The sequence below is a fragment of the Homarus americanus genome, unplaced genomic scaffold (assembly GCF_018991925.1).
Source record: "Homarus americanus isolate GMGI-L3 unplaced genomic scaffold, GMGI_Hamer_2.0 scaffold37032, whole genome shotgun sequence".
NCBI classification, from domain to species: Eukaryota; Metazoa; Arthropoda; class Malacostraca; order Decapoda; family Nephropidae; genus Homarus; species Homarus americanus.
In genome coordinates, this window is record NW_024731852.1 from 3,661,888 (window position 1) to 3,689,075 (window position 27,188).

The window sequence follows — 27,188 nt, forward strand, 5'->3', positions numbered from 1 at the left end:
GAGAAAAGAGCCCTAGTTATTAATACCAATACAGCGATACACACAACTCCAACATTTATTATTACTGTATATATTCTATTATGATCAGCCATTTATGGTGTATGTTTTATCATTGATAATATAAAATATTAAATACAGTAAGTACTATAACATGTATAGAAAAATGACGAAATATTGCGTCGTGCTCCAGAGTCCCAGGTCCTCTGTGCGTGGGTGGCAGGAGGCTGAGACGCTTGAGGTAACTTAGGTCATAGGCTCGCATGCAATGATTGGCTAATACTGTCATGTGACCTCATGGGACATCTGTAATTGGCTGATGCATCTTGTAGATGAGCCCCCCCCCCTCCCCCCCAGGTTAGCCTCACGGCAGGCTTGGTGCATAATTCTTTGTCACCAGTCCCCTTACAAGGTTCATCAGTTGCTCGCTCCTGTTTTTTGTACAGTGTGTTGTGCTGTACTGAACAATTGCTGTACATAGGACACAATCAACCTACAACACAGTGTTTAAGCTAGAACTGATATCATTACATCTATCAATATGGATCTGTGCAGCATCTCCGAATGGGGAGGCAGAAAATTCGTTAAATTCAATAGTAATAAAACTCAGTATTTACCAATAACACTTTCCAAATTAAATGATCTCTCACCAATCACATTTCAGGACGCTATCATTCCGCCAAATTCTAAAATAGATATGCTACGCCTCACCATTTTCTCTAATATGTCATGGAAGCCACACATCCTTAACATTGCAAAATCTGCCTCCCGAAAGTTGGGAATGCTGTACAGATGCCATAACTACTTCACTCCTGAGCAGTTGCTTCAAGTATATAAGGGATTCATTCGTCCTAACTTGGAGTACTGCTCTCATATGCGGGGTGGCTCTTATTCTGTCCAACTGTTGGATAAGGTGGAATCAAAGGCATTTCGTCTTATTAACTCTCCTCCTTTAGTTGACAATCTTTCTTCCCTTTCTCTTTGCCGCAATGTTGCTTCACTCTCTCTTTTACAGGTACTTTAATGGGCAATGTTTGGTGGATTTGGCATCCTGTGTACTGCCGGCAAGGCCGTGGGCTCGTAACACACGTCTTGCCCAAGGTGCCCACCATTTCTCTGTGGATGTCAGTCACACTAGAATAACCCGTTATAGTACATCCTTCTTTCCTCACAAAGCCAAACTGTGGAATGCTCTGCCTTCTTCTGTGTTTCCATACTCATACAATCTGTCTCACTTTAAAAGGCAGGTTTTCCAGCATCTTCGCAGTGTAGATTAATATAACCTTTTCCTTTTCTATTTGTAATTTCTCTATTCTTTCTTTTTTGCCCCCTAGGCCCCGATGTGGGTCGTTGACCTGTACCCGGGTGGGTCAATCACTGATAAAAAAATAAATAAAAACATTATCAAAATGAACCTTAATACAGTACAACACTGGAATTTTGGTGACAACACAGGCCAGGAGGCAAGTTGTCCACTTGTCCTCCCTCTACCACCCGTCACCTCCCCCCAGTCTATGCACCCAAAATCTAGTTTTGTACATTATCTTAATACTGTACAGTATAATTCATATTCTCTTCCTATAATTCATGAGTCGGTAATTTATGAGGATGTTCATTATAGAAAGTTATAATGTTTTCTTTCTTTTAAAATTCATTAAGGAGTAAGAAGGAAGGAAGGAAGGAAGGAAGGAAGGAAGGAAGGAAGGAAGGAAGGGGGGGAACTGACAGCACACGCCCCCCCAAAAAGGTTCCTCGTCTCCTCATGCCTGCCATTACCATTGTAAAAAAAAAATAGTTTTTATTTACTAATAAAGATATGTTTACTGTAATATTCTGTGCATGCTTATTAATACCTGTACCCTTCATATACCTGAATAATACAGCACAATACTTTATATAATGTATCAGTACAGTACTGTAATGATTAAATAGTAAACTGGTAAATTTGGCAATGGCTAAGCTTACCCGCCACCTACTCTCCTCCCAGTAGAGAGGTCTGGGTGAAAAAACTTTCCTTATTATTCGACTTGTCATGTAATTTTGATGTCAAATTAATAATTATACATCGTAATTTTTCCAAAGTGTTTAATATTTTATATTAACCATGATAAAACATACACGAAAGATTTTTTGCATAATAAACAATATCGTATTGTTAATAACAGTACAGTGACCCCTCTGTTAACGAACTCAATCCATTCCAGAAGGTCGTTCGTTAACCGAAACCATTGTTTCAATGGGTTTTTGGGTAATTGGTTCCAGCTCACCGAAAATTTCCTTAATTCAACAAAAATGGTAGAAAAGTTCACTTACTTTGAGGTGTGTATGTAGAAGGCTCCTGGGTGATGATGATGGGATTTAGAATGGGGGAGGAGGAGAAGGAAGAAGAGAAGGCATTGGGGTGGCAGAGAAGTCACCCCATGGCGCCATTTCACCCATAAAATTTTAGTTCTCTTGGTGTATTTCAAGATTATTTTCTTTAAATCAACACTGCACTGCATTATTTATTGTCAATATGTAAAATATATTTCAAAATGACCAATAATTTGCTTGGAAACACAGAAAAAAACCGTTTAGTTGAAGAGAGTCTCAAGCAAGATGTTACCTCCAGTGAAAACAGAGAGAGACTAACTCCTGTTTGCTGTGTTAAGAGGCTGGATGCCGCGCATTAAACTAGTCACTTTACCTTCAATTATGTTCAATAATTGTTAAAATGACTAAAAAATTGAATATTAAACTTTTAAAATTGTTGAATAGTATAAACGTCTTGATATTTACTAAAATAGTAAGGAATTTAAGCCCTAGAACCGATTAATGTATTGACGGACTGATACTAAAGCTGGTTGCCCGGTCAGTGCAAGCGAAAACATGTTGAGGTCGGTTCGTAAGAACTTCGTTAACCGAATTTTTTTTCGTTAACCGAATTGAAGATCCTTATGGAAGGCAGTTCGTTAATCGAAATTACGTTAACCGAGGTGTTCGTTAAACGAGGGGTCACTGTACAGTAATTTGATGAATAATAGTGACAATTGTAGTACATTGCTATTCTTGAAACGACTGTCATTGATGATGCAATATGGCTTATTTATTAATTAATACCACAACATCACACCCAGACACCCCCATATTGTATGACAAATTTATGCGTGGTTAACTACGTGGTGGCGAATTAAAATAACAGCTGTTGAGGAGCTTAGCGCTTGGCAACACTGGTGCATGTTATCACTCCTTTCCACTCCCTCTCTCTAATCACCCACACCTTTTAGCTTTCTCACTCCACATTTTAAAATCTTATGCAACATAATGTTGAAGGGATATAATGCGATAAGTGTAAGTATAAAAAATACTGTACAGTATTTTAACTTTCATGTTTATTCAAGACATCTTCAGGTCAACAGGACCAGGCAGCTATTACAATGGAGAGCAATCACCCTCTCCATTAAAATACCATAAGTAAGTGGAGTGTGGCCAATGCAGAGGCAGGCCAAACCAGTCTCCCAGTGGCACAATAGTTCCCGATATCCCCAGGCACCCAAAGCCGGGTGGATGCCGCGGAGCTTGTTTGCTCTACCAGCATTCCACCTGCGTTGCCAACTCGAGTGGATGGCAGCTAGTATTATTGGCTTTATATCAAAGGCAGATAAAGAGGAATGATGTGTCACGGGACAAGAAGCAGCTGCTTTTGCCACATCGTCAGCACACTTATTCCCCTCTCCCCTAAATGGGCTAAAGTCCAACAAAAACTGACCTTGCAGCCCCGATGTTGAACGAGAAACAGCCACTCAAAAATGGCTACAACCACGGGATAGGGCAATGAGACATTAGCTAAGGCCTGGAGAGCACTGCAAGAATCGCAAAATTTTTTTAAATCGCTTTGACATTGTCAGATTGTGCATTTGACGTCCATTTCAATATTGCCTGGTAAGTGGGTAAAAATTTTCTTGAGGGCAAGTAAAATACCTGAAAGCTCTGCTGCAAAAATAGATGACATAGCGGGGAGACTACCGTTTCGACAGAAGTCAGGAAAGACTACCCCAAAACCCACATCCGTATCTGACTTAGAGTTGTCAGTGTAAACTGGGATGATCCCTTTGTGAGAGGAGACATGCTCCTAAAAAAAAAAAAAAAACCCACAAAGGGAAAGAGCAAGTCCTTTCTTTCGCTAAAATACTGACAAACTTGAACTTCAGGGAACATCCACAAAGTGACACGAGAGGCATATCTGAACAGGAAGAAGGCAAAGAAGATTCATAACCTTCCATACCCTGAAGCCAACTACACAAGTGTTGGTTAGACTGCAGAAGGCGAAACCAGCACTGGACCTGGAGATACTGGTGTCGAAGATCAAGGGGTAGCTCATCAGCAGAGTGTAGCTGATAGAGAACATTGCTAGGGAATCAGCATCCCAGCTGATCTTTGTTACTATGGTGGAGCAGGTAATCTATGCAAATGGCGACTGCGATAAACATTCATTTTGGCATTTATTTACTGGTTTAACAATGGTATTTTTTTTGTAACTTATTTATTGGTATTATTTTTTATTTATTTCTAACATTTCCTGGTACTGTATATTTAAGAAAACTATGACCGAGGTGCTTTGGTTGTTATTCAACCCGTTTTTTCAGTTAGATATACATAACCTTCTTCATTTACTTTTACTCAGTTACATGCACACACCATCCTATATACATACATACATACTGTATTGTGGAAAAGGTACAGTAATACACCACAATTACTGACATCCTTCATGTTGGGTTGGCTAGCTGGCTATGAAAGAAATTTTGTTAGTTTGATGTACCGGTACATATCAACCCAGATGGTGCCGTATGGCAGCCCAACCAACCCAATTATTAATAACACAGCATGGAGTTGACCTGAGGGTAGACTCGCATTTTTTTCTACATTTTGATATATTTTTTGTCTTGTTTCTGATTATTTGTGAGAGCATTTTCCCATTATTATTTATATGTGTGTGTCTACACACACACATACCGTACAGATAAAAGAAATAATTGTCCAAAGTGCAAATACATAAAGGGAATATATATTTCTTTGCACACGAGTAAAAACGTACCCCCTCCCACCCAGTCAGCAAATGATAAGTGTATTCGTGGTTTTGGCAATTTGAGGACATTTTGAGACCCAAACCCCCGCAAATTTTAGGGGCATGCTGTACTACTAAAGACAGGTTAAGCCTAATCAACTACAGGTACTCACTTTTTTCCTTTCCAAGCGCATCATCTCACTCCGCTTGGCTCGTTCTGCTTCTTCCTGGTGCTGACTGTCTATATCCTGCTGCCACTTCTGATCTTGCTGGGCAGCTAGATGCTGGGCTGCATTTTCTTCAGCTTTCCGTTCAGCAAGAATACGTGCATTTCGCTGTCTGGTTAACTGTTCACGATGTTGGGCATCAGTTAACTGAAATGTCCAAGGAAATCATAAATCATGTTTAGTTCATTTTTGCCTTCCTATGCTGCAGAGAAATCAAAATGAAGAGCAAAAAATTCTCCTACATCTATTCCCCGTCAGTACTGAGATATCTCTAAAACACCCACTGATATGCTCTCCTATCATTCACATGCTGTACTGCTCAGGGGGGTTACAGACCCCCCCCTTACATCAGAAAATTCCAATACCTATTCTTTAATGCACTATTGTACTCAGGCATTTTTGCATAGTAAAACGTAATTACTATTGACCTCAGAATAACTTCTAATATCAAATGACAACGATACTGGCCAAATTTCAAAAGAATTTATTGGGTGAAGCTGACAACACTTCCCCAGCCCCAAACCTCCCAATTGGGTGGGCTTGCTGTGCTCACCATGTTCCCCCACCCAAAACTTCTTGAACCCTCCCCTTTTGATATTCCTGGATTCACCCGTTGCTTCTAAGGTGTCCATCCCCGTTACTTCCAATAGTTTCCTAATTCCAGTCAGCTCTTCATTCAATGCTTTTTTTTTATCCATACTTCCATCCAATTTCTGGATTTCTTAAGCGTTTGCATCCCATTCACCTAACGTATTTTTGTTACTTCTAATTTTCTTCTTCAGTTTGCATCCCAAATCCAAGCTTCAATCCCATGTATACTAATGGAAATAAGCATATGATGGCTTGTCAAGGTATCCTTTAATGAATCAACTTACTGCTTGCATACTTGCATTAAATACATTGTTTTTGTACTCGCACTGCCTATGAACAGTCAACAACACAATTTGTTCCCAACCTAACCTGCATGATATGAGGCAGGTGATCTGATAACACTGTATGGAGATGAGTTGATATGTTTTAATGGCTATTTATTTAAGAGTTATGATCAGAGATTGCCCAAGAATGTGAAATACTCGTTGCCATCAACACTACGAATAATCATATACATCTGGATCCCCAGTTATGAATCATCCTGCAGCAATGTCATATGTTTCTTAACATTATTTTCTTCCAATTTACACATTGATACTACTGCCTGGGAAGATATTGGAAGCATAATGTGTTTTCTAATGGTAGACCCTACTGCCATATGGCATCACAAAACTTGTGACCAAGTTCCCAGGTTGCTGATCTGACTTTCTGCCTCATTTATACACAATTGCAGGGTCTCCCATGTTTCTTTCTTTGACAACACAATATTTAAATTGTTTCTCACTCTCGATTTGTTTAATTTGTTCTATTTCTGTAGTTATTTTTGGTTCAAAATATCTTCCAATTTATTTTTCTAATTTTGTGAAACAAACCTATTCCCGGAGGCAATGTAGGGCTGATCATATTCACTCATGAAAAGGTGAACAGATCTCTTATTAACTGCATTACTAAAAAGATGTAAACATCCATACAAAAAACTTCAGTCCATCAATTACTGTACCTCTCTTTTTTTACGTTCAGTTTCAATATTCTTCAACTCTTCATCCTTCCGCTGCTGCTCCTCAAATTTTCGTCTTCTCTCCTCAGCCTCCTGCTCTTCCCAAAATTTATTGCGAGACTTTGAATCTATCTCAGCTAAGGGGTTTGTGCGCTTATAGTTGGTTCCCTGTAAATTAGGTGACAATGCCAGTTGCTCACATACAGGGTAGATATAAATAAGAAGCTAGGAACAAAAATCAATCCAATTAGATAATCATTCAATAGTATTCTAATATTGAAAACTAAATCAAGTAACAAAATTAAAAAAGCAATATATACAAGTACAGTATTCTTAAAATATTTGCTTCGTGGATATGTGAAACTGTATATGTTGTTAACTGAGAAATGGCAGATTATAAATCAGATACTGTATTGTATTTTTAAATGTATGGACAAATTAGCAAAGTAAATTACTGTAAATGTATTATAACACATCAAGGAATCATTAGCCTACATCTAACAATGAATGAAAAACCAGGGCAACAACTGAAGAATACTTGTATGAGTTAGAGCAAGTTTTAAAAATCTGTTTATACATCAATGAAGAGAAAAACATTAACTTAATGTGCTGCATTACTTCCATGAGATAGTCTTTAGATAAAGAGTATAAAGCTCTTCACATGTTTGTTCACAAACTGATCAGAGTATATACAGTTACGCAGACTAAGTACTCATTTGTGAAGTTAATGAGAAAACTCATAAAAAAAGGCAAAAGCCCAGATCCAAAACAAAAATGAAACACCATTTTGAGTTTCAAACTCGAAGAAGCAGAATCTACATACTCAAAGTTCAGAGAAAAAATGAAGAATAGTCCCAAAAGTCAGACAGGATGAACATAACAAGGAGCAGCTACTGCTCACAAAAACTTACCAACTCACGCTTCATCATTTTGGGTTTAGGCTTTATAGAGGGGAAAGTTTGGGAGCCATCACCACAGGCTACAGCGGGACCACTAGCACCACTAGGCATCAGCTATAACACAGATGTATGGCAAGCTTTATGACTTGGGTGCCACAGGATACACTGGGTAAGACTGGAGAGGATCATACAGTCCAGGGTAGGATAGTGCACAAAAGGATAGGGCAGGAAAGGAGTGACCCAGAGAGAACAGGAAAGGTAAAGACCAGGATAGGAAAGGAAAGGATGATCTGCTGGATGAAAGGTTATGGTTATAAGAAGCCCACACATTGTTTAGTAGATGAAGATGCTCAACATGGCTGCCATTTCTTATCTGCTAGACCACATAAATATTAATGCATGTAGGATTTAACAACAGGATGGGATCAGGAGAGTGGGGAGGAAAAGACTGGACTGTCTAGGATATATTAGAATAATGTAGTGTTATGCTATTAACAAAGGCATTCAGCTACCTTAAGAATCCAATACCACATAACTTTCAATATATGTTAAATTCTGTTTGATTATTTTTCCCCAAAACAGAAGTCACTGCACATTATAAACATCAATAAAAAAAAAAAAGCTTTTAATTTTACAGATGAAGAAGCAAAATGCAGTGAGTGCAGTGCCTGTGTAGGTCTCACTATCACATTTACCAACCCCCAGAGATGAAGGGAAGGTGTAGAGGTATTATAACTGGTCTGAGTGAGAACTATTGTCAGTCATTCCACAGAAAAACTCTGAAAATATCAACCATTGTTCTGACCAAATGCACTCTATTTGTATTCCCAATGAAGTGCTGTACATGGCTCATCCCATAAACTGGTTAAGTTTTATATTATCAAGGGTAAAGGTCTAGGTCAAGGTGTGAGGTTCTTAACTTTACTTAATTTCCCACGAAGAATCTGCCTGCAATCTAACAAGAATTCTCACATCGTAAATTCTCGTTTCATTTTCATAAACTTAAAAGTTTACCACTCGTACAAAAGGCTTCCCCATTTTCCAAAAATAGCTTACTCACTCAATAATTCAATGAGTTAAAGTAATGAACTAATGGTTGATAATATTGTTGAGACTTGACCCATAATAGTATTCATTCCACAAAATTCAAGAATAAGCATGTAAACGTGGCAGTGGATTCTTACATGGTCCCACAGAGGATGACCTAATTCAGTTAACCCATAATAATCAACTAATAGCTGGGGTCAAAATTATTCTTTTATATTATTTTTAGTGAACAATGGGCAGAACAACAAAACTTTATCCACATGACCAAGACTTTATTGTTCCAGTTCATTTTAATGTGAAAAAAAAAAAGTTTTTTGTAGTTTTTAGCAAGGTCAATGCAACCCCTTTGATTTCAATTGAAACTTGATTTAATGGTTTATAATTTAAACTTGTTAGACAGGCAAACAAGAAGATATGTACCCACATGAATAAAATCTATACATATTTGGCAAGAAAGAGAGTAAAGTTTGACCCCTAACAGGCACTTCAATATTCTTATGATGTTAAGCAAAAAAGGTACTTAACATTTAAGCTTAAATATTTTCTTATCTTATACTGTACAGTACTAAATTTCTCAAAAACAAATAAATTGTTTCTACTGTGACAAAAATACTGAAGATGTCTGTATTTTATAGGATTTTAGTGAAAGACAACTCCTAAGTCTGCTTGCAATATCATGCAATCATGTCAGGAGTTCAACATCCCAGTGAGACATTAATGCACATACGGGCAAAGACAAATGGGAGTTTGCATTCCATTCTCCTTAGCATGAAAATTATGAAAGTGCCAATCATCTGTGTGTGCCAGTTCCTGATTCCCAATTATCTTTACAGTTTAGGAAAGAAAATTTTGGTCTGGGGCTTAAATCAATGAATGAAGATATGCTTCAATAGACTGTCACAGAATAGATGTCGAGTTAAATGTATCCTATAGAACATTATATTATAAAGTAAATTCAGTGACTAACAAAGGTACTGGCATAACACAGATCAGTTTTCTTAAAAGTAATGTAATGTTGTCCAATGGTACCTACAAAATATTTTCATAATTAGTGCTTTAAATGCTCTGTACATTCTGTGAAATAATGAATACACACACTGATTCAAGAATATTTTGGCTTCCTCAGGAGGAAGAAAACTATCATTAATCTCAAGATGACTATAGTATAGAGTACAGTACATCAAGAGAAAAATCACACTTATAAAGCTATGATACACAACCAAACCAAAAACTGCACAAATATTATGAGAATGCTGGTTAAATGAGGGGAAGTATTAGTAAGATATATAATTAGAAAATGAAAACTGGAATTGTTAACCAAAAGCACCACTAAACTCGGTTAGTAATTCAACTGCTGGCAAAACGAAATTTCTCAAGACCTTATAGTGGAAACCTGCCACAAATTCAGTGGAGACAGACCATGCAGCAAGATTCACACACTGTACATGACTATCCAAACATACAGTCATGTTTTCCACTGTGAGCAAGAGAGAAATATACAATGTCTTGCCATATACTGTAATTTGAAACCTACCCATTGCCAAACCAATTAACAATGAAGAACTTTGATGAAGACTATAGTTGTTGATAACTTCTGCATATTTTGTCAAATGTTAAAATATTCTGCATCATGCTTATATACAATAAGCTTTCCACTGACCAGACTTCTTTTCAAAATCTCTTATTGGATTTAGGATAGCCACAAGAGGAGATCCCTCTAGAATTTGTTCAGAACTTTCCATACAAGGATCTAATTAATCTTGAAAATGTATACAGTACAGTGCATTACAGAAATATGACATGTATGAGAGAGTTTGGCCCATTAAAATTCATTATGTCTTAGGTCCACCGGGGTTATGATTTGGGGCCAAATGAGATCCATATCCTAATAAACCCTAGCTTCAATAGGAAACGAAGTCTGAGCTCTAAACTTTGGCTGCCAAAGAATTTAGGGTTATATTGGAAATTCTTTCAGCTGAAAAATCTACACATGACATATACAATGCAGTAGCCTTTTCTGTAAACCACTCTGCTAACATTACCTGCAAATAAATCTTAAGATGATAACTACACTAGAAGAATGACTGGTACAAGGCTTGTTCCTATCACCACCACCAAAGGCACCAACTTAAAACTTAACCTGGGCATGGACATGGTTACCAAGAGTCAAATAGCTCTACCTCTACTTAGTAAAGGTGAACTAATTATGGTACAAAGGTAGGAGCAATTAATATTTATGCAACATCAAAATTTCCATAACTAACCATTTAAGTGTTTAATGATTAAGAACCCAACAAAATGCAAATGTCCAATTAGAGCAATTTCAAAACAATATGAGATTGTTAGTAAATCACACAGCTTAAAAAATACTTTAATAACTCATTTGTCATATCATAAGGATTAGAAGTAAAATAATATCCTATTATAAAATAAATTTTCCAACTTCTCACGTCACATATACATTAACTGAAAATACTAAAACAATCAAAACAATACAGTAATTAAGAAAAATTAAGAGCTGGCCAATATTGTCTTTACTGTAACTGTACATGTACTGTACCCACTTTTTGACTAAGAAGTTATTATGTCCTCTAAAGTAGAATTTCTTTAAATTTCTTAAGAGTATTTTCCAAGCTCAAAAATGCAATACATACAAACTTGTAATACCACTATCAATTACATTATAACTTGCCATTTTAGGGGTTCAAAGGTGGATGATACTGTTTTTGGAGTTTATGTGTATATATAAGACATTTATAATGTGACTAAGGGACCATATTGTCATGTGAACTGTGAACTTTTAAGGTTACAGTACTTATAATCCCTAACTCTCAGGCCATTCATATGATTTTTGGAGAGGGTCTTTGGTCTTCTTAATACGAGATGTTTGATATGGTGCCAAAATTTAAAAATTGGTTCACTTATTTGCTTGACATAAAACAAATGCACACACCTAAATAGACAAAACAGAGGCACAGTGACCCCTGGAGTTATCCCCCCACTCTGGCTCATTACTAAGCCCTTGGAACGTGTGATTTATAAACCCCATTCTGGCTACCATGGAACTATATAAGGTAAATAACCACTACAAATTTTCATACTACAGTCGACCCTCGTTAATTCGGACCCCTTTAATCCGGATTTTGGATAAATCGGACGAAATCTGAACTGTTCATATCAAATTTCTGGTTCTGGGATTGTCCCAGTTGCAATTGGGGTTGCAATTTCAAATTCTGTGTCATTACTAAGAAATAAAGAAGTCACTGGTGTACTGCACTCTAAGATTAAGAGAAAACGGACGACTCAGGCGTCCTGAAGTGAGAGAAAACGGACTTCTTTGACGGGACACTCAAATAAAGAGAGACATAGCTACATGTTTTGTGGACTACCCACTTTACAGTATCCTTTTCATCACTTTGTAATAAACCTTGTCATGCCTATGTGTTTCTGATAATTACCATAACATTATATACAGGGTATTTATATATTTAGCGGTTGTACAAACACAAGGCCTCACACATGCCATTCAGACTGACAGACTGACAAGTTTTACCAACCATAAAGACAGTTGAAGCTTTAAACATCACTCACAATGGATCTTGAATATTCCAACTGTAATCAGACATACCTAAGTTGCCTCAACAATTGCAACCCCAGTTGCAATTTCAAATTCTGTGTCATTACTAAGAAATAAAGAAGTCACTGGTGTACTGCACTCTAAGATTAAGAGAAAACGGATGACTCAGGCGTCCTGAAGTGAGAGAAAACGGACTCCTATGACGGAGCACTCAAATAAACATACACATAGTTGTATAATGCAATATTATGCAATATTAACCCCTAAATCGGTTAATTCGGACAATCGGCTAAAACAGACACCCTTCCCCCCTATTAGTCCGTTTTAACAAGGGTCAACTGTATATATATATATATATTTTAAACTACTGTACAGTGATCCCTTGGTTGACGAACACAATTCATTCCAGAAGGTCGTTCGTTAACCAAATCCAATGTTTCAGTGGCATATCGGGTAACTGGTTTCAGCTCACCGAAAAGTGCATACAAAGTAAAAAAAAAAAATCCAGTAAAGTACACTTACTTTGAGGTGTGTATGTAGAAGGTTCCTAGTTGATGACGATGATGGGAATTAGAAGTGGGGATGGAGGAGAAGGGAGAAGAGAAGGAAGTGGGATTGGAGGAGAAATCACCTTTCAGGGAACCCATGCTTGATGCCGTCATTTCACCAATAAAATTTTTAATTCACTAGGTGTATTTCAAGCTTATTTTATTTAAATCAACACTGCACTGTGCTATATATTATCAATATGTTAACTAAATTTCAGAATGACCAATGATTTCAATGTAAAAATGCAAAAGTATTCATGACACCAACAAAATAGATGTTTACTCCACTGTCAACAAAGCCAAACTGACGCCTGGTGGCCGAGTCAAGCTACTGATGGGCGCACAAAAAACTAGCTCCCTGTACGGCATATATTATCAATATGGTAATTAAATCTTAAAATTACTAATAATTTTAATATAAAAAATGCAAAAATATTAAAGATCACAACTTTCTTGATATTTAGTCCACTGGAAAAGAATGTAAACATAGAACAGATTACTGAATTGGCAGACTAGCCCATCAGCTGAAGCTCACAACAAAACGTGTTGTCCGTAAGGATTTCGTTAATCGAAGTTTTGTTCGTTAACCGAATTGAAGATCCTTATGGGAGGTAATTCGTTAACCGAAATATCGTTAATCGAACCGTTCGTTAACCGAGGGACCACTGTGTTTGTAAGAAAAATAATTGGTTCAAATATATTTCTTCCTATACACTCCAGATATGTGACCCCTCCCTGAGGAAATTTTTGTACAATGTTTTGGAGTCTCTTTAACCCTTTGGCTGCTGCAGGCCGCCTGCTCCACATCGCTAGGACGGCTTTTAAGTTTCGCAGTATTGTTTGAATGGGACCACCATGTTTGAGCCAAAAGCCAAACCTCAGACATGTCACTGGAGCAGTTGTCGGGCAGTAGGAATTCTCCGTTACCCACTGGATGCCACAGTAATAGATGGTAAAATTTATTGTAAAAAATATAGTGTTTGGCAATGAGTGCTGCAGCTCCTCCCACCCATCTTTTTCATGCACGCTTCCTTGTTACCCAATTTGGTGGCCTATATGAACCATAAACAGTAGAAAACATAGTTATTTTTTATCTTATTGATGAATATGATACTGTAGTTGGCATTGTGCACAGAGGTACGAATGTATTTGTGTGAAAAGTGGGAAAAAAATGCAATAAAATGCAGCAAATGTTTCCAAGAGCTTTTCAGTGTATTTCTGGGTTGTTTGTAAGTACCTTTCTAGAAATACAGTACATTGATATTTCTGTTAGCCGTAACAATTGGTACACAGCACTTCCGGGAATGAGAGATTTCCAGGCAACAGGAGGACTCTCTCAAAGCCGGAAAAAATCCCCTATCCCTGGAATTTTCCGTGTCATGGAAAATTGTTCTTGGAAGTTCCCGAATGATGCATTTTTTCACCTCTCAAAGCCTGGAAAAAATTCCTCATACCAGGAATTTTCTGGGTAACAGAAAAATGTTTTCAGAAGTTTCAGAAAATGCACATTACATCAACTCTGGCAAAATCTCAGAAAAAAAAAAAAAAAAGGTGCCCCTTGGAAAATTGCTCCCAGTCAGAATTTTCTGGAAAATCCTAGCTTTGGGAATGATTTTCCAAGAATCCGGCTATCGGAGAGTTCCGGGTTTGAGGGATTCTGGCTAACGGAGATATTACCTACTGCATAAGGAATTATTGAGGTGTGTGTAAAGCAATTTTTCAATATTTCTTTGTCAAGTTTTATTTTGCGACCACCACTAAAATTGCCTTCACGGCATCCCGAATCATAGTACAGTACTCTACATCAATTTACTTAGACCAAAAATTCCTTTTTGACAAGGCTACAACCTCATTTTTTTTTCAGAATTTTCCTAAGACCAAAAATTAATTCAATTATTCAAGCTTTCTGGAAAAAATATGTAGCAGCCAAAAGCTTAAAGGTTTAAAGGGGATAAGACAATAGCTTATCTTGGTTCCCTATACTGTACCTGTACATGCATGCTATTAACATCTGTACACACAATTGCTTCATACAACAATATAGTCTGTCCTCCTATAATGTGGTGAATGTATCAGGAAACACTTTTTTACAATGCTGATGTGAATGGACGAGTTGTCGATTCTGGGTAAACACAAGAAATACACTCTGCCACATTCGTAGAGTGATACGGTATAGTATATAATTTGTAATAAAAGTTAAGTCCTGTTATAATAGTCGAGATAAGTTTATTTCTCTAGAAACAGGGCCGCCAATTGCAATGACGTCACCACCTTTCCTGCAGACAATGCACGGATGGAGATACGAGTCAATTTAGAAGTATAATGACATTGTCTGGACTTTGTTTTGAGAATGCCTGATGCTAGGTAAACATGACAACATAGTGCTGTTATTGTTTTGATGATTCACTAATGAACCAATGGGATATACAGTGGACCCTCGCTTAATGAATGGTTCGATTAACGAAATTTCGGTTAACGAATTAGCTCCCATAGGGACTTTCAGTTTGGTTAACGAACAAAACTTCGATTAACGAAATCCTTACAACAAACATGTTTTGTTGTGCGCATCAGATGATCAGCCAGTCCGCCAATACAGTAATCAGTTCTATGTTTACATTGATTTCCAGTGGAGTAAATATCAAGAAAGTTGGTCTCTTGAATATTTCTGCAATTTTTATATTAAAATTATTGGTCATTCTAAAATTTAATTAACATATTGATGATATATACAGTACAGGGAACAGTTTTTGTACGCCAATCAGCTGATTGAATCACCCAACAACGCTTCTCAGTTTAACTTTGTTTACAGTGGAATGAACATCGATTTTGTTGGTCTCGAATATTTTTGCATTTTTACATTAAAATTACTGGTCATTCTGAAATTTAGTTAACATATTGATAATATACAGTGAAGAAATTATTATGAAACACGAAGAAGGCATTAGAACCAATGCACTCTGTAAAGAATATGGCATGTCATCATCGACTGCCTCTACAATCAGCTGTTTGATATGTACACAAAGCTGCTGGTAATACGACATACACACCTCAAAGTAAGTTAAAATCCAGTACAGTATTCTATTTTTTTTATTTTTGTACAGTATACTGCACAGTACAGTACTGTATTTAGTTTATACTTAATGTTTTGTTAATTCTATTACTGGTATATAGTACTTCGTATGTACAGTCAACCCTCACTTTACGCGGTTAATGTAACCCACAGGGTACCGCGTAAAGTGAGAAACGCGTAAAGTGAATAACATAACATATGGGATTAAATGAAATAGAGACCAGCTGACCCCCAAACTCCACTTTTTCCAACACAATACCTATGCTCTAGTAAAAATAACATCTTAATTTTATGATGGTATATGCACACAATTAATACTTAAGAGAAATAGAGAAATACAGTCGCCAAGTTAATGTCCATTCAAATAATGGACTCAACTCCCTCCCCCTCTTCTCACACTACACTCCCTGGCTCTTCCCTCTGAGAAATTTTGGGGGGAAAACCAGGTATAGTAATAAATAATACCTCAAACTAAAGTTAGGATAATATAATTGACATTGCTGGATTCCTTGTAAGACCAGGAATATCTTGAATACAAATGTCATATATTTTGCACAAAAGATAACATATTTACTCAGAGTAAACATTATATCTAAAATTTGTATATCTAATGCAAAATCTATGATGTTTATATTCAAAATGATCATCAAATTGTAAGAATTCCAGCAATGTAAATTATATTCTGGTCGGGTAATTTGTATGAATTTTATGAGCTAAAACAAATATCTTCAGTTAATAAAAAAAAAAATATTCTTCACGGCACTATCTGTCAATCAAAGTACCCCACCTTGCCTCCCCCCCTCTTCCAACCGGGCCAGATGGTCGGTCCGTCCCAACCCTCCGCCCCACCCCCCACCAATCCTCCCCTCAAGAGAAAGGTTGGGTGAAAAAACTAGATTTTAACATTTAGTATTAAATAATACCTCAGATTAAAGTTAGGATAATATAATTGACATTGCTGGATTCCTTGTAAAACCAGGAATATTTTGAATATAAATGTCATATATTTTGCACAAAAGATAACATATTTACTGAGAGTAAACATTATATCTAAAATTTGTATGTCTAATGCAAAATATATGATGTTTATATTCAAAATGATCATCAAATTGTAAAAATTCCAGCAATGTAAATTATATTCTGGCCGGGTAATTTGTATGAATTTTATGAGCTAAAACAAATATTTTCAGTTTATAAAAAAAAAAAAATATTCTTCACACCCTGGTGCCGGGTGGTCGATCGCCGGTCCCCACCAACCCTCCCTACCAGATGAATGTGTGGGAATACCAGACTGTTTACCTTTTTAGTAATAAATAATAAATCAGACTAAAGTTAGGATAATATAATTGACATTGCTGGATTCCTTGTAAGACCAGGAATATTTTGAATATAAATGTCATATATTTTGCACAAAAGATAACATATTTACTGAGTAAACATTGTATCTAAAATTTGTACGTCTAATGCAAAATCTATGATGTTTATATTCAAAATGATCATCAAATTGTAAGAATTCCAGCAATGTAAATTATATTCTGGCCGGATAATTTGTATGAATTTTATGAGCTAAATAAAAAAATTATGCTTCACCCGTGTAAAGGGGTACACCCACCGCGGAATGTGAGCATCCTGGGTTCTGGCAGGTGCACCGTGTAAACGTGGAATGTGGGACCGCGTAAAGTGAGGGTTGACTGTATACTTTTTCTGTGAGTTGGAACCAATTACCTAATATCCCATTGAAATAACAGATTCGGTTCATGAAATATTCAGTTAACGAACGACTCTATATTTCAATGACTGTGAGTAGATCGGCACACGAGTGATAAAATTGGTTTAAAAAATACTGTACTACTGTATACTGTACTGTACTGTATTATAAAAACAAAAATCTCACTATCAACATTCTGAATGAATTATCTATAAAAAAAGAATGATCGCATAGGCCATAATGGTCTGATCTTAACTATGAATATTAAAATCCTTAAAAAACAAAACTTCCTGACATGGAAAATCAACCAAGAAGAATACGGAGATCATGTGACCCTTCGGACTGTAATAAAATAAAGTAAGAAGTTGGAGAACATTTTAAAGGAAATTGGTTTAATAAATCAAAATAATTAGTGTCACATCTGAAACAACCCTCAAGATTTACATAAATAAAATAAAATTACCCAATAAAGTGAGAGATCCTAATGTAATTTAGGCCTTCATGCAATCTTTAATGGGAAGCCTTAAAAATAATAATAATGTATATCACATTCAGAGCAGCTACATAATGGATCATCAATAAAAAGTGATGTAATACTGTACATGATTCCATTCTATTAAAAATTTTGAAAGTTGTTTCAGAATGCCAGAATGCAGAAATTATTTGCACAAATGACACACTGTTTACCACAGCCCCTGTTGCTTCACCCTTCTTGAAAGTGTCTACTAAGCCTTTCTGAAAGAGAACAGTTTACTGACATTGACCTGAAATAAAAGTAGCAAAGCAATATCTACACTACATCACTACTAGCTATATATTCATTCTTAATTGCAGAAGTATCACTGCCTTTTTAATGGAGATAATGTTTTTCCTGTTAACTATTAACTTCATCTGTGCTATTCACTCAACAAAAACATAATAGTATATAAAAGATGGCAGTCTATTCACCAATATCTTCATGATACTGTTAGGGCTACCCATGTCCAAGGATATAAAATAAGCTTGGTAGCAAAAATATAATAAATTGGTCTACAGCCATGCTATTAAATCTGCACTAATGCCCACATACACACACACCTGTGCAACTGCACAATTCTTGACAGCCAGCTGGCAATAAGGGTCAACCATCTACCTGAACATCTGAGACCCTGACTTTTTTACAACATAAATAAATACTCTGTACCTGTAAATGATAACTGAAGACCTAGTGTACTTATCTTTTATATTATCTTTGATCATTTCATAAGTAATGTATAAATTTCCTGATAATATTGTAATGTTACAGTAATATTACTCATAACAGCATAACAACCCATTTTGATTATAGCTGTACATAACTAATCCCTAAAATTCTATTTTCCCCAAGTTTAAATTTTCAATGGCCATCATAAAAAAAGGGGGGAGGGGGGGCAATAAATTTCATAAAAAAAAAATATAACTATTATTCCCTTCAGAATCTAGGATCATCTCTGTGATTGCATTTAACCAGTTCAGTGCACTCTCTGCATGACAGATACTAATGTTCACTGAAACAAAAAGGTCCATGCAATTCTCATACATGCACTGTGAGACCTACTACAAGACTGAAATCTTGTCCTCTGTGTATATCAAATACGGAATACCCAAAAGTCTATTCACAGCAGTAAATCTTTCATCAACTGTACTAAGTTCTAGACTAAAAACAAAGGTAACTTCAATATCTCTAGGGAAAGACATACCACCGGAGTAGTCTTGTCATTCATCTCTGATCTCTCGTTGAAGTTATAAGTTGTAGCCGATAACTTAAGAACTGCAGCCATAACAACTTCTGGTTCAACTTCCTCCTCTGTCCGAGCATTAACAGTAACATGCACACCTCTGAGAAGTTTGTGAATGTCATGAAGATGTCGAGCACAGGTACCTTTACGTACAGTTGGGGCTCCTTCACCTTGCTGCAAGAAAATGACAAAATATATCTTATCCTTCAAAAGTTCAGATTAACGCCCCCCAGAAAGTCCTTTAAATTTATTTTATTTATGATCCTGCACTAAATATGTGCGATACAGAATTTTTCTAATTGGAAATTAACTGTATGGGTATTGAAATATTGTTCATACTGTACTTGAAATTATGTGTCATGTTTTATGGACAATATTGAGATACACTAATACTTTTACCAAATATTTCCTTTTAAAAGTCATAATTAAGAATATAGAAGGCCATGAAAAAAATACTGTATTTCCAGTGTTGTCAACTTGAGGGATCAACCTGAAAATTAAACTTGACCACATCCACAAGATGATCTGTGTCTTAAGTCTAAAAAAAAAGTATACAGATATGTAATATTTTGTGTTCTAAAAAAGACCAGGAAAAATATAACCAATACTGTATGTGCACTGGTCAAGAGATTCACAAGCTATAGCTCTAGAAAGGTTTACAAGTCCTGTACAATATAACAGCACCTGTTTCACAGAAGATATCATGTTATATGCATCATTTTTTAAAGTACACAAAATAATTAGTAAAACTCGTATATCTCTTTGCACACAAAGAGAGAACCCGTACAAAGACATTAACCCTTCACCAGCAGCTAAGGATCCCCATATCTGGAAAAAATGGAACATTTGGAACACGAAACTTCCACAGATGATGATTGCTAACTTTCACCAATGATGGCTGCATTTTAAGGGTTAAGGAGAAAACAAATACTGTACTGTATGTTCATACTCGGTAAAAAAAAGTACGGTACCTTTCAGGAGGGGTTCGATGAATTTGGAACTGAACCATCTTGTTGACTCGCTAGGGTTCGCAGGCATGATTGTGAGACATTTCCTACCTATTATGGTAGGCCTAATTTAGTTATATCATTCAAAATATAGAATTAGTTTTTTGTAATATGATTGGTGAATAAAAGTATTCCTCATGAGCCTTTATCAAAAACCTTCATTCGTGGTGTAATTTTGTTTCGCACAAAAAATTGTAAAGATACTGTACTTTTTTTTACCGAGTGTACAAGTACAGCACACTATATATTTTAGAAAACTGTACATACATTTTGAGTGAAACTTTCTGCAACAAGGAATTTGTAGATCAAAATGTACAACATGCTTCATATCAAGTGTAAAGAAAAGACACATATACAAGATTACAGTGTACTACAAGTAACAGGTAAAAGAAGTTGCCGAGTTAAAAATTTAAACTATCAAAGTTCAATTGGTGTTACTATAGTGTGCGGTCTACAAAATATTTACATAAGTCAGCTTAGGTTAAATTAGGTCAGGTTAAGTTAAACTAAATATATCATTGTAGACTGCATGCTATAGTAGCACCAGTTAATTGACCCTCAAAATTTCAAGTCAAGACACCAACCACATCAAGGATAATAAGAGTAAAAAAAAAAAAAAAAATACCAAACACTTACCCAAGATATGGAAAACATTACAGTGTACATTAGTGTCCTCAAAAAAATATTGGTCTCTAACCTTTTTATTTGACTCTTTAAACAACCATAAATTAAGTTAAATAAAGCAAATTAAAACACTCCTTGCCTTCCTGGACCTTTCTCAAAACATTACTTCCATCAATCAACAAGTCGCATTAAACTACCTGGTGCTTTGTTGATAACGCATTTGGTCAAAGTTTTCCATAACACAAAGGTGTCACTAGGCTTCCACAGTAACTGCTACCCTCCACACATTCTATGGTCTTCTTATCTGTTTAGATTGTTGTTTTATGGCTTAAACTTAAAAGCAGCAACATTGTACTTTTTTTCTTAAGGGCGGGGGCACTAGCTGTACACTACAACATTGCAATTTCATGATTCACTAAAATTTATTTCTATGAACAAATATTCTAAAATATATTTTATCAGTTCATCTCTGTTCATATTAGGTACCCCACTAATGAAACTACTGTTATGTGTATTCTGAGAAAACATTAATGCTTCTCTCAATTTCAAAAGTAAAATCCTCACATAACACAGAGCTCCTTTTTCTACATCAACAAATCTTTTCAATTCCAGCATTAACTACTTTCCCCATGACATGTCTGCTCACATACAGTACAATAATGTATCCTCTTTAATATTAGTCTCGTCACACAAAACACCAAGTATAATCAATTGTACAGACAACAAAAGCACAATGAATTTGTATGAATCCACTTAAAATGTTATGATTGGCAATAATATTTTGCCATTCACAACTTTGACCATAAATTATTTCATGTTTTATCAATTTTGTAATAGAGACAGGAGGATCTTACAAATTACAGTACAGTGTACAGTACTCTATATTAAACCTTCCAAGATGAATTTCTCCTTTAGAAATATACAACATATAAAAATCTCAAATTAACAGAAGCCTATTCATGATGGGGTTCCGTTCCTGAAAAACATAAATCGGGATCATTGGGAAACATTCCCAGTCAGTCCAACACCCACATGTAATACCAAAAATACAATTCCTACAATATTATATATAAAATACAATTAAACAAAACTCGCCACATCATTAAGAACAAGTCTGGTCATCATCACATGTCCCCTCTTAGGCTAAGGGGTCTCTTGAGGATGAAGTGGAGATGTCACTGACTCCCACACAGCTTCACAATGTCAGGCTTTACCTCGAGATATGGTTTTCTTGGGTGCCTTGGCCTTCCCAGACATTTTCAAAGTTACACTGCTCACTTCCCAGCCACAAAAACAGAGTGAAACCACTTGTCACAAAAACAGAGTGAACGATGATAATGTAAAAACCATGATAGCGGCCCGACACTGCTCACATCATGTTCACAACAATATAGGCAAAGCACTTTACAGTCACAAAAAACATAGCAAAAATCATTTCACAATCACCAAAACAGTACAGTACAATGTGAATGTTAGTCATGTCCTCTCACTATTAGGTTTAAAAAAAAAAGAATAAGTAACAACACCGATACAGCCCAATACAGTAATTGTTGGGCTTAGCAATCATGTGCAATCACCATGGAACAAAGCTTGGTACTGTAGTGCACTGGGTAGCCACGTAACAGCATGCGGGTAGACTGCAGCTGACAAAAGCAACAAGAGATGCAGCTCCATATTTTGCGCATCAGCGATTTTGACCAGACGATGACCATCGTTGCTAATGTTTTTTACCGTAAATAGGGGAGTGGTCCTAATACATCTCCATCCTTCAAGTGAAATATCATAGATAGAAGATCGTAAATCAGGGGATACCTGTACAGTAGTTGAAAACACAGGCACTGGAAGTACAATATGGCAATTCTCTCGCATATGGTAATACCTTCAGAAAATGACATACAGTACAGTACTGTCTATAAGTAAAGTACATTACAATATCTATAGCACTCCTACACAGCAAATATAGCATCATAATAAGCATATAAGTAATCTGGCATCAATATGAGCAGCTGTGAATCACTAAGAAAATGCTGGATGATTATGAATGATGTTTAGTCACCTGTGGCCAATATGAGCATCTGTGATTTATTGTAATTATTATGAGTATCTATGATTCACTATAATCATTATGAACACATGTAAGTCATAATACACACTTAAAGGTCCTTATAATTATGTTTTGGACATTTGCTGTCAAACACTTAGCATCCGAGTGAGCACCTGTCAGTCAATAGGTATCATTTAGAGCACCTGTGGGTACCTTGGGATTATGAGCATTTGTAATTCACTGTTATAATGATAACTTGGTGTATCCATGAGCACCTGAGGGTCACTGAGAATTCATTTATCATGAACAAACCGAGCTTAAGAACTTTTATCTTTAATGCTCTCCATTGTCAACCATTATCATTCAAACTACATTCCCACAACTGCAATACACACATACAGTCTATACCGTATACATACCCAGTTAATGAGGACATTTTTGGGTCTTGTGGTGTTGGGGTCAATGACTTTGACGACAGCATACATAATCTTACTACTATTCAGGTCATCTGCCAACTCTTCTAGCCCATCCTCTGTAATACCACAAGAAAACATGAATGAAAATAATTACAGGTTACTGAAGTAAAATATATAAGATAGCTCCTTTTTTATGTACAGGACTGACACAAAAACAAAATTGACTACAAATCTACCCAATGTTCCAGACATCCAATTGTGCTATCTACAGTATTCAATGGGGGTGGAATGCTAATTACAGGTACTGGCAATAAAACAATATACAGGCAGTCCCCAAGTTAGGAACAGATTATGTCCCTGGATCCTATTCATTAATCAATCTGTTTGTAAGTCAGAACAGTGTTAATTCCACAGTTTAGGTTAGGTTAAAGCACAACTCTGCCAAAACAAAACAACAATAGTATCAATAGTATCCAAACCCATACATAACAACAAATGTAAATACAGTACAGCACTGTAAATTTAACAAAATAAAGTCATGTAAAAAATGGGATATGTTAGTTACAACTCTGCCATACAAAAAAATAATATCCCATATAATATAGAATAATGAAAGTGCAATAATGTAGAAATTGGAATTTTTTTTGACGAATATACAGTACAGTACAGTATTGGGAGCCTGTTCATAAGTAGAGCATTTGTAACTCAGGGACTGCCAGCATTAGCATTCATGGGCCTTTGTCTACCAACTTTTCATCTTCCCTGTGTGTAGTCTATAAGGGAAAGCATCTTGCAAGCAATACGACATTCTGATACTTGTAGGTTAACCATGCTAATCACATTTACCTATTTACTGTTTTGTATACAAAAACTATACAAACAAAAATTCTTTTAAAACAAAATCCTCTTACACTAATGATTAAAAACATGGTGGCATCCCAAATCTTCCATATCCTGCATTCTTTTCTGAGAATTTATGCATTGTTTTCATCTTTAACTGAGAAAGCATTACTACCATGCTCTCTTGTACCTTAGTATAACCAACAGTCTAACAACTGCTCCAAGATTTTACAGTGTTTATTAAATTGAGACCTTCTTCTCTGGGTATGTTACAACTGTAAATATTTGTCAACTGTATAAGGTTGTGCAGAAAACTTAACTGTTGAGGACCAAAAAATCAGGTTATCGAGAATAAAAAATCTGGATGTAGGGGGCCAAAATTAGATGTACAGAATGTAATGTACTGTAATGGCAAAATTGTAATACTGTACATGAGCAATATTAAAGATACAAGGTCAGAAATCAAGATAGTGGGAAGAAATACATTAGCTACAATTTTCTCAGACCCTCCTTTGTTTGGTGAAGAAATTAAATTCTCTCTCTCTCTCTCATCAGGTACTACAGCATACTTGTACAAATCAGTGACCACTTCTCTTTCAAATAACGAACCTGAGCAAGTATAAGAGAAAGTTATATATAAAGCTGCTGCTGCTAGAGGAAAAAAAAAAATTAAGGCACAGGGGACCCCAAGGAAAAATGCAGGAAAACTATCAGAGCAAAGCTGCACAGTTATATCAGACAATTACAGTACTGGAGACTAAAAAAAATTCAGTCAAAACCTTAAAATGTTAACTGGAAACGGATAGAATTCGTTATTAAAGATTTATGATCTATACATTACTTCGTTATACAGAAAATTTAAAGTTGTGATAACCTTTCTTACCTCCAGTTCCAATCACCTTCAAAGTATTAGTTTGGCCTTCATAACCAAATAGAGCCCTGAAAAGAAAGAGAGATGACTGACAACAAGAGTCATGTAAAATACAGTAAGTATAAAACTTAAAAATAAAGAGAGGTCAAAGGAGCTTAACATCCACTTAGCAGGCAAATGCTGATACCAAGCATAATTTTAAATTCAGGATCAGAATACACCACAGTACAGTACTACTAAAGTGTTAAGGGCCATAAATTTATCCAAACTCCATGAATACAGTATTTGATATACAGTATATATATTTTTTTTACCCAAATGACGTAGGTTGAATTACTCAATGCATGATGAAACCAAGTTCTCTAAGTTAACACAATATTGATTGAAATTTTTCACAATCATTTTGTTCTTTATATGTATACTGTATTTTTGTATCTCACATACTAGACAATTATTAAAAAATATGAAAAGTAGTTCTTCCTGACAGTCTCATATTAAATCTAAGGTCAACAAAGTATTTACGAAGCTAAAATTTAAACAAACTACAGTGGGGTATGCTATAACGAATCTAATTGGTTCTAGAACCTTGTTCGTTATAGCATTCGTTTGTTATAGGATTAATCCGTTCCAGGCCCCCAAATACAACCACTTAACACTGAAAAATATAATACAGTATAAAATTGTAAAAATTGTAAAAAAGTGCATAAATATGCATCTAACCTCCTGAAATAAAGAATATCATTAATACTTTTAATAAAAAAGCAATAAATTAGTAAGAAAAAAAAAAAAAAAAATACTGTTCGTTGTAGGAGTTTCGTTCGTTATAGCATTCTCAATTTTATAGGTAAAACCGTTCATTATAGGAATATTCGTAGTAGAATCCGTTCGTTATAGCATACCCCACTGTATCTAGTAATAGTTAACATTTTTACTGTAATTTTTTTATATCTGAGAATTACTTTGAGTCAAACATTCAGTGACCTCTCAAAAACAATGAAGAACATTTTGCCTAGACATAAAACCTAAGGAATTCTTAAAACTTTATGTATGAATATATACAGTACCGTACTACAAAATTATTACCAAACATCTAATTAAATCATTGTACAGTACAGTACATACTGTAATTGAGTCATAAACCACAAATAACTAGAGAAACCTCCTGGTAGCAGAATTGTCAGTTCAATGGAGGGATGATTCTTTATCATGACAGCCACAATGAGAGAAAGTAAGACCAGAGAAACTACGTCACTGTTCAGAGAAACTCTCTCTGCTGTTTTACTTTCCTTGACCACAGCTGTCACAGCCATACAGCCAAGGACAGAACTAATGGATGAGGTGCAAGGTCTCTTAAGTTCATCAGATCAAGCTGAGTAGAGTGACTGAGTTAACCCTAACACATTACCGACAGCTAGACAAATCTCAATCTCTTGCTGGCTGACACAAGTTGCATCATACAAACTGAATCCACTTGCTGGCTGACACAAATTGCATCATACAAACTGAATCCACTTGCTGGCTGACACAAGTTGCATCATACAAACTGAATCCACTTGCTGGCTGACACAACTGGCTACATTATACAAAATTAGGATTGGACTTTATTTAGTTTAATTAATCTGCAAGATCAACAATATCAAGTTCTTTCTAAAAATTTGTTGGCTGTGCACAGGTGGTGGTCTGGAAACAAAGGTTCTTAGTGACACAACCCTTGGCATCAGCCAGAGAAAGGATTAATGTGACGACTAACAATCATATTTGGAAAAATAATCACAAAATCAACATTTAATGTTATGCTTAATGTAACAGTTCAGTAATTACAGGTCGACCAAAATTTATGAGGGGTTATGCAGTTTTTTTAAAAAAACCTCGTAAATCGATCATTCATATATCAATGTACATTTTCCTATAATTGGAGATA

General features: G+C 35.8%; 1 protein-coding gene across 1 annotated transcript in view; it reads right to left on the bottom strand.

The window, feature by feature from the left end:
• Nucleotides 1-27,188, bottom strand: part of LOC121867856 (drebrin-like protein B) — a 66,417-nt gene that overhangs the window by 34,140 nt on the left and 5,089 nt on the right. Inside the window, exons 2-7 of the mRNA XM_042367981.1 lie at nucleotides 25,280-25,335; nucleotides 23,560-23,672; nucleotides 19,427-19,639; nucleotides 7,771-7,872; nucleotides 6,863-7,027; nucleotides 5,218-5,418 (exon numbers count right to left, since the gene is read on the bottom strand). Of these exons, the coding sequence (XP_042223915.1) occupies nucleotides 5,218-5,418; nucleotides 6,863-7,027; nucleotides 7,771-7,872; nucleotides 19,427-19,639; nucleotides 23,560-23,672; nucleotides 25,280-25,335 (850 nt within the window). The remainder of the gene's footprint in view (nucleotides 1-5,217; nucleotides 5,419-6,862; nucleotides 7,028-7,770; nucleotides 7,873-19,426; nucleotides 19,640-23,559; nucleotides 23,673-25,279; nucleotides 25,336-27,188) is intronic.